The sequence below is a fragment of the Mytilus trossulus genome, unplaced genomic scaffold (genome assembly GCF_036588685.1).
Source record: "Mytilus trossulus isolate FHL-02 unplaced genomic scaffold, PNRI_Mtr1.1.1.hap1 h1tg000158l__unscaffolded, whole genome shotgun sequence".
Classification (NCBI taxonomy): Eukaryota; Metazoa; Mollusca; class Bivalvia; order Mytilida; family Mytilidae; genus Mytilus; species Mytilus trossulus.
In genome coordinates this window covers 65,770-75,687 of record NW_026963304.1, presented here as the reverse complement: position 1 = coordinate 75,687, position 9,918 = coordinate 65,770, and the positions used below count along the sequence as shown (strand labels likewise).

The following is a 9,918-nucleotide window of genomic DNA, read 5'->3' as shown; positions in this document are numbered from 1 at the left end:
TTACCCCATCCCTGGGTCTATGATGTTAAAGGGTGTCCATTGTTGAAGATGCATATAAATCCAGGTGAGCCGTACAGGTTATTTAGAGCCTCTAGATTTCTTTTTAAATAATGTCTCCTCTGAAACTACTAGGCCAAATAAAATCAAACTTGGCCTCAATCATCCTCAATCATCCTCAGGGTGTGCAGTAAAAAAATATCCGATTACCCTGCACATCTAGCAAGATGACGGTCATGGCTAAAATAGAACATTGGGGTAAAATGCAGTGTTTGGCTTATATCTCTGAATTAAACTAAAGCATTGGAAGAAAATCTGACATGTATAAAAATGTATATCAGGTGAAGATATTCTGAACTGAAATTTTAAGATGCATCAGACAACCTTTTGTTGGGTTGCTGCCTTAGAATGGTCATGTTATGGAAATTTTAAAGTTTTGGTTAGTATCTTGAATATTATAATAGATGGAGATAAACTGTAAACAGCGAAATAAGATTTACAAATAAGTTCACATGACCAAAATGGTCAATTGAACCCTGAGACAATTTTAACCAACCTTGGCCAACATCATCATCAATGTATCTAGTAAAAAATGTGTCAGATAACCCTGCCTACCAACCAAAATGGCTATCATTGCTAAAAAATTAACATAGGAATAAAAAGTTGTGTCTAGTATTTTTTTAACCGTTATATATAAATAGAGAAAATTTGAAAAGAAACATTTGTTCAGAATAATGAACTCTACCAATTGTCCATATAAACGTCTAAACTGTTAGAAAAATTCTTATAGAAGTTATTGCCCATCAATGGCAAATTTTACGATTTTTTTTTCTCCATCTTCATACGCCTGTTTACAGGACTTTTTATGGTATACCGTTGTCCGTCTGTCTGTCCATCTGTCTTCAACATGTCGGATATAAACTCGAAAACACTTTGACAAATTTGCATAAAACTTTGATAAATTGTTTATATCCATTGACGTGATCTCCCTTTAGTTTGTTTTTTTTCATTAAAAAAAAGATGGATTTTTCCAGTTTTCAGACAATAACTCAAGAATGCCTTCACCAACTTGCAAGCAATGTTTGTGAATTATTTATATCTATTGATATGAGCTCCCTTTCAAGTTTAAGACATTTTTGATTTGATGTTTTCGAGTTACTCATAAAAAAGCGGGGATGTTCCAGTATTTGGACAATAACTCAAAAATTCTTTCAGCAGTTTTCATAAAAATTTGGTAATTTAATGTTTAAATCCGTTTATGTAAACTTCTTTTAGAATTTGATAAATTTTAAATTTTATGTTTTCGAGTTTTGGGGTTTTATTCTGAACAAAGGGGTGATTTCCCAGTATTTGGACACTAATTATAACATGATTAACTCTAAAATGCTTTCAGTAATTCTCATTAAACTTTAATGTATATTTATATCTATTGATGAAGGTTCCCTTTGATTTTCATAAATTTCTAATATGACATTGAGAAGTAATTGAACTGTATTCTCTGAAAATGTGACGGCATATCATGCGCTAATAGCACACCTGTTTATTATCATGAAAAACATGACATTTAGAGAGACATGATATTTAGAGAGAGACATGATATTTAGACGGAGACCTGATATTTAGAGAGAGACATGATATTTAGAGAGAGACATGATATTTAGAGAGGGACATGATATTTAGAGAGAGACATGATATTTAGAGAGAGACATGATATTTAGAGAGAGAACTGATATTTGATATTTAGAGAGAGACATGATATTTAGAGGGAGACATGATATTTAGAGAGAGACATGATATTTAGAGAGAAACATGATATTTAGAGGGAGACATGATATTTAGAGGGAGACATGATATTTAGAGCGAGACATAATATTTAAAGAGAGAGACATGATATTTAGAGAGAAAACTGATATTTGATATTTAGAAAGAGACATGCTATCATGTCTCTCTCTAAATATCATGTCGCTCTCTAAATATCATGTCTCTCTCTAAAACTCATGTCTCTCTCTAACTGTCATGTCTCTCTCTAACTATCATGTCTCCCTCTAAATATCATGTCTCTCTCTAAATATTCTCTAAATATCATGTCTCTCTCTAAATAGCATATCTCTCTAAATATCATGTCTCTCTCTAAATAGCATATCTCTCTAAATATCATGTCTCTCTCTAAATATCAAATATTAGTTATCTCTCTAAATATCATGTCTCTCTCTAAATATCATGTAGCTCTCTAAATATCATGTCTCTCTCTAAATATCATGTCTCTCTCTATATATCATGTCTCTTTCTAAATATCATGTCTCCCTCTAAATAGCATGTCTCTCTCTTAATATCATGTCTCTCTAAATATCAAATATCAGTTATCTCTTTAAATATCATGTCTCTCTCTAAATATCATGTATCTCTCTTAATATTATGTCTTGCTCTGAATATCATGCCTCTCTCTAAATGTCATGTCTCTCTCTAACTATCATGTCTCCCTCTAAATATCATGTCTCTCTCTAAATATTCTCTAAATATCATGTTTCTCTCTAAATAGCAGGTCTCTCTCTAAATATCATGTCTCTCTCTAAATATCAAATATCAGTTCTCTTTCTAAATATCACGTCTCTCTCTAAATATCATGTCGCTCTCTAAATATCATGTCTCTCTCTAAATATCATGTCCCTCTCTATATATCATGTATCTTTCTAAATATCATGTCTCCTTCTAAATAGCATGTCTCTCTCTTAATATCATGTCTCTCTCTAAATATCAAATATCAGTTATCTCTTTAAATATCATGTCTCTCTCTAAATATCATGTATCTCTCTAAATGTCATGTCTCGCTCGAAATATCATGCCTCTCTCTAAATGTCATGTCTCTCTCTAACTATCATTTATCCCTCTAAATATCATGTCTCTCTCTAAATATTCTATAAATATCATGTCTCTCTCTAAATAGCATGTCTCTCTCTAAATATCATGTCTGTCTCTAAATATCATGTCTCTCTCTAAATATCAAATATCAGTTCTCTCTCTTAATATCATGTCTCTCTCTTAATATCATGTCGCTCTCTAAATATCATGTCTCTCTCTAAATATCATGTCTCTCTCTATATATCATGTCTCTTTCTAAATATCATGTCTCCCTCTAAATATCATGTCTCTCTCTTAATATCATGTCTCTCTCTAAATATCAAATATCAGTTATCTCTTTAAATATCATGTCTCTCTCTAAATATCATGTATCTCTCTAAATATCATGTCTCGCTCTAAATATCATGCCTCTCTCTAAATGTCATGTCTCTCTCTTTAACTATCATGTCTCCCTCTAAATATCATGTCTCTCTCTAAATATCATGTCTCTCTCTAAATATCATGTCTCTCTCTAAATATCATGTCTCTCTCTAAATATCAAATATCAGTTCTCTCTCTAAATATCATGTCTCTCTCTAAATATCATGTCTCCCTCTAAATAGTTAGAGAGAGAACTGATATTTGATATTTAGAGAGAGAGATGATATTTAGAGAGAGACATGATATTTAGAGAGCGACATGATATTTAGAGAGAGACATGATAGTTAGAGAGAGAACTGATATTTGATATTTAGAGAGAGAGATGATATTTAGAGAGAGACATGATATTTAGAGGGAGACATGATATTTAGAGAGCGATATGATATTTAGAGAGAGACATGATAATATTTAGAGAGAGACATGATATTTAGAGAGACATGATATTTAGAGAGACATGCTATTTAGAGAGAGAGAGATGATATTTAGATAGAGACATGATATTTAGAGGGAGACATGATATTTAGAGAGCGATATGATATTTAGAGAGAGACATGATAATATTTAGAGAGAGACATGATATTTAGAGAGAGACATGATATTTAGAGAGACATGCTATTTAGAGAGAGACATGATATATAGAGAGAGACCTTTTTCTGTTAAGCCTCAATATGATAGACAAATAAACTAAATAACATAAACCATCAGCAGGCAAAATCTAGACAAAAACACTCTAAATCACATAAATGATCAGCAAGGCAAGATCTAGACAAATAAACACTCTAAATCACAAAAATGATCAGCAAGGCAAGATCTAGACAAATAAACACTCTAAATCACATAAATGATCAGCAAGGCAAGATCTAGACAAATAAGCACTCTAAATCACATAAATGATCAGCAAGGCAAGATCTAGACAAATAAACTCTCTAAATCACATAAATGATCAGCAAGGCAAGATCTAGACAAATAAACTCTCTTAATCACATACATGAACAGCAAGGCAAGATCTAGATTAATAAACACTCTAAATCACAAAAATGATCAGCAAGGCAAGATCTAGACAAATACATACTCTAAATCACAAAAATGATCAGCAAGGAAATATCTAGACAAATAAACACTCTAAATCACATAAATGATCAGCAAGGCAAGATCTAGACAAATAAACACTCTAAATCCCATAAATGATCAGCAAGGCAAGATCTAGACAAATAAACACTCTATATCACAAAAAAGATCAGCAAGGCAAAATCTGGACAAATAAACACTCTAAATCACAAAAATTATCAGCAAGACAAGATCTAGACAAATAAACACTCTAAATCACAACAATGATCAGCAAGGCAGGGTCTAGACAAATAAACTCTAAATCACAACAATGATCAACAAGGCAAGATCTAGACAAATAAACACTCTTAATCACAAAAATTATCAGCAAGACAAGATCTAGACAAATAAACACTCTAAATCACAACAATGATCAGCAAGGCAGGGTCTAGACAAATAAACTCTAAATCACAACAATGATCAACAAGGCGAGATCTAGACAAATAAACACTCTTAATCACATAAATGATCAACAAGGCAAGATCTAGACAAATAAACACTCTTAATCACATAAATGATCAGCAAGGCAGGGTCTAGACAAATAAACACTCTAAATCACAAAAAAGATCAGCAAGGCAAAATCTAGACAAATAAACACTCTAAATCACAAAAATTATCAGCAAGACAAGATCTAGACAAATAAACACTCTAAATCACAAAAATGATCAGCAAGGCAATATCTAGACAAATAAACTCTAAATCACAACAATGATCAACAAGGCAAAATCTAGACAAATAAACACTCTAAATCACAAAAATTATCAGCAAGACAAGATCTAGACAAATAAACACTCTAAATCACAAAAATGATCAGCAAGGCAATATCTAGACAAATAAACTCTAAATCACAACAATGATCAACAAGGCAAGATCTAGACAAATAAACACTCTTAATCACATAAATGATTAGCAAGGCAAGATCTAGACAAATAAACACTCTTAATCACATAAATGAACAGCAAGGCAAGATCTAGACAAATAAACACTCTTAATCACATAAATGATCAGCAAGGCAAGATCTAGACAAATAAACTCTAAATCACATAAATGATCAGCAAAAGAGGGACGAGAGACACCAAAGGGACAGTCAAACTCGTAAATCAAAAACAAACTGACAACGCCATGGCTAAAAATGAAAAAGACAAACAGAAAAACAATAGTACACATGACACAACATAGAAAACTAAAGAATAAACAACACGAACCCCACCAAAAACTAGGGGTGATCTCAGGTGCTCCGGAAGGGTAAGCAGATCCTGCTCCACATGCGGCACCCGTCGTGTTGCTTATGTGATTACAAATCCGGTAAATAGTCTAATTCGGTATGTCAAATTCATGAAAGGGAAGGGGATTGTAGTTACTAGATTTAGAGTGTACAAGGCAGGATCTAGACAAATAAACACTCTAAATCACAAAAATGATCAGCAAGGCAAGATCTAGACAAATAAACACTCTAAATCACATATATGATCAGCAAGACAAGATCTATTAATAAGTCCAATAACCTAACAGACTAAAAGATCAGAAATACAAGATCAACAAAATAGAGATTTTTGGCATGGTATATTCTTGTCTACAATGTTAGAGAGTGTCCTTTGTTTAATATGCTCACAGACCACGGTGAGCGAAGGTCTCTTGAGAGCATCTAGGTCAGTTATCCTCTTCTCAAGTTCAAACTACTGGACACCATTATATGATTTTTCATTATTTGGGTATCTATCTAGTTAAGATATATGTCTGATGACCCGGCTTGCCAACCAAGTTGCGCCTGACATTGCTTCAAAAGAACATTATTTGGAAAACTGCTTTTAAAATAGAAACTTGACTTTGGCTCAAATGTTCAGAATATTGAGCCTTCAACTGTTTTCTGCTTTTTGTTCGGATTGTAATCCCTATGACACATTACCAATTTGAATTCTAAATTTTATCTATCTATTGTTAATAACTGTCGATTGCTTATAGAAGTTATTACCCTTAAAATATGAATTTTACTATTTTTACTAGTTTTGCCAATTTACATGATTAACTTTAAACTATAATAGATAGAAAGAAACCTAAAACAGCAACATGATCAGCAATGCAAGTTATAAAAATAATTAAACAGTGTTGAAATCTTAGTGGACTTCTTATTAGAGTCAGCGTAATTAAGTGTAATGACAATTTTTACCATTTTTGCGGTTTTGCCTCGACATATCTTAAAATGAACAATAAATATATTGAATCTTTAATATAAAATTCCTAGCAAGACAAGATCTACAAATACGTCAACATGACCAAAACTGTTTACGACTATTTATTGAAGTTATTGCCGTTTAATGATGATTTGTTTGCACATTTTTTTGTCTGTTTTTCTGAAAACTGTAAAAAAAAAAAAAACACACTTTCGACCAGCAAGTAAAAATCTGCAAATAAGCTAGAATTGCCTTTCTGTCGACTTGTTAATCAAGTAATTGTTCTTTAACATACATATGTAATGATATCTTTAAACATAGTTTTGTCCATTATCTTAAAAATTCTAACATATAATATAAATAGAAATTTAAAAAAAAGAAAAAATGTTCAGCAGGATACGATCCACCCATTTGTCAACATGATTTAAATTATCATCTAATTATTCATAGAGATATTCATCAGTAATGACGATGTTTAATAAACAATGGTTATTGTTGAAGACCATGCCAGGAGGGGGAATCTAGTAAAAGGCATTTGAAATGACAATATGTATGATCCTAATATCAAAAATTGCAAAAAACACAGCAGCTTGTACAAGTTTTTTTCCATAAATGATCCAATGTGTTTCCCACATTTTAAGCAGTTGTTTGCTGCTATTGTGAAAATAAAGGGAAACAGATATAAAACCTATTAGCCTGTTTTGGAGAAGTTGTCCATAAATTTCCGTTCATCCCAATGTATAAAGGTTCACTATAGCGTTTATAGAAACAATTGATTTGAGTGTCTGGCGTCAGAAAATTTTATATGTCACATAAATTTGTCGTTCAATGTGCATACAATCAATTATAAAATTTACATAGGCAACGTTAGCTTTAGGGTTAAAAAATCAAAAGAATGTAAAAATAAATTTCAGAGATAGACCGAGATTGAAAATAGTTCAAAAGTTATTTATAGAATTTATAATTATATAAGAATACATAAATAGTAAATTCCACTACGTGATTGAATAATTTTGACGTTTATGGTTCAACGTATTTTGTAATTCATAATAGAAATATATCATAATGACATAAACTAGAACAATATCATACTTACGGGATCTTCTGAAGTACAGAGTCACGTTATAAGAACCAAAGAAATACAAAAAGCTGTATATACAAAGCACGACACCACAAGTTGAAATATAATACAAACACACTGACGAGATGTACAAGTACCGAGCCACGCCAAACGGATATCACATAAAACCATTCGACAGTAAAAGTAACATCAATAATAGCTCGAACAAAGACAAATGAAAGAACTATGAAACACGTTGTTAAGATGATAAACAACATCAGTACGCAGAATCTATACACCAAGACCATCGTGTATTATTTGTGAAGTTGATAAGAAATATTTATCAACAAGGTCTTGGTACCTTCCGATGAACTTTTTTAGAAAAAGGACGAGACGTTCTTTGACATACCCCTACTTCATTAACTTTCTACTCAGACATTGATGACGTTTTACAAAGTCTGAGTAGGAGCTGCAAGGTCTTGAATATCGAATAAGTTGGGAAATATATATCCCATATGCAGGTGAAGTTGGTATATTGCTACTAAGGTGGGGGAAATTTATAATTTCAAAATTAAAATCGGCTGGTTTGTCATAGATTCTGGTACTGAGATGACTGTAAGTCAAATTCGAGATATAAGTCTAAAGATGAGGCGGAGGAAGCCGTGTCTGTTGTTTCTTTAATCTCTAGTTCTGGGGAATATATTAATGGAACCCAATCAGAAAAGTTCGGATTGTTTATGGAAAGAACATTATCAATATATGTGAAAGTGAAATTAAATAATCTGGCTTCTTTGATCTTCTTGTTTTTGACAAGTGTCTGGAGGAACTCTGATTCATAAGAAAATAAGAAGAGGTCGGCAAGAAGAGGCACACAGTTTGTTCCCATAGGAATGCCGACAATTTGTTGGAAAAGTCTACCTCCAAACTCAACAAATATGTTGTTGATAAGAAACTCCAGCATACTGACCTTCTGTGTAGCATGTTTTACCTTTTTGTTTGTCACTATTAACGAAATATGCCTGATGAAATCCCAAAGTAATAAATGTATAGCGTATGCTACCATTTTTATGTTGAAAGGCATTGTGGATTATTTCTTTAAGGCGATTTTATTAATTTTACATGGGGAATGGTGGTATACTGGGTTGAAAAATCGAAAGTTTTGATAGAACTAATTTCAGAAAAAGGCCGAGATTTAAAATTGTCTAGAAGTTCTTTAGAATTTTTAAGAATCCACATATGGTTAATACCACTACGCGAGTAAACAGTTTCACAATATTTCTGAAGACCCTCTTTAACTGCGGACAGAATTTTAGTCAATCTAATAGACAATTCTTTAGTCATGTTAGTGGAACATGAAGATGAGCCAGCAATATACCGTTGTTTGTACGGAATTTTATGAACCTTTGGTATCAAATACAAACAAGGTAAGTCCTCCGATTTGGTGTTCAATGTAATGTTCATTGAAGCCATGAAGGACTTATGATTTGCTAAAATCTCATCCTTGTCAAATGATATGTCTTTGTATGTGGGATTACCTGATTGCTTCTTTATACCCAATTCTTTTACAAGACATTCGTAGAAATACGATTTGCATACAAAGACAATATTATTTGAAGCTTTGTCGACAGGAACAACAACATACTTATCATGAAGAGATGATAGACATTTCATGGCCTCTTTGTCTCTGAAAACAGACTTTGGTCGATCGTTTACACAGTTTTTCAACTTGTGAATGCGACGTTTTATCAGAGACCTGATAGTTTTAACCCATTCTGACAAAGTGTCCAGGTCAATTTCATGCTCTGGCGTAGTCCTCAATGGAATTCATAATTATTTAGAAAAGTAACTGGCAGTGAAAAGAGAATAGTTCTTATGTAATGTAACCCTAGTGGATGATGAAGATGTGAAAGAAGGTCATCAAAGCTCCTAGAGAGTGATCTAGATTTGGAAGACTTTTTTACATTAGGCCGATGGTAATATTTTTGCCCATGACTACGTTGTTGTCGTATGGTAGTATTAAATAAACTCATTACATTAACATCACTGCAGGCAGGACTTGACAAATTTCTTACTCCTTCAATATTATCATTGCAACCATATGGCATTACAGTCCCTTATCCAGAAATTTTCTCTATCTTTGAGGAAAGGAGTACTAAGTACAGGGCTATTTGTGTGGTGATAAATTTTCTCAATGATGCGTACTTTCATAGACAGTGATAGATAAAGAAGGATCATGGTCCGGTTGATTAAAATGGTTATAAAGAACCCTAAATTGAGGATCTTTATTATCAGACCGGTGTTGAT

General features: G+C 32.5%; 1 protein-coding gene across 1 annotated transcript in view; it reads left to right on the top strand.

Moving 5' to 3' along the window:
• Positions 1-224: 224 nt before the first annotated feature.
• Positions 225-9,918, top strand: part of LOC134700540 (uncharacterized) — a 48,790-nt gene continuing 39,096 nt past the window's right edge. Inside the window, exon 1 of the mRNA XM_063561923.1 lies at positions 225-255. Coding sequence (XP_063417993.1) covers positions 225-255 — 31 coding nt within the window. The remainder of the gene's footprint in view (positions 256-9,918) is intronic.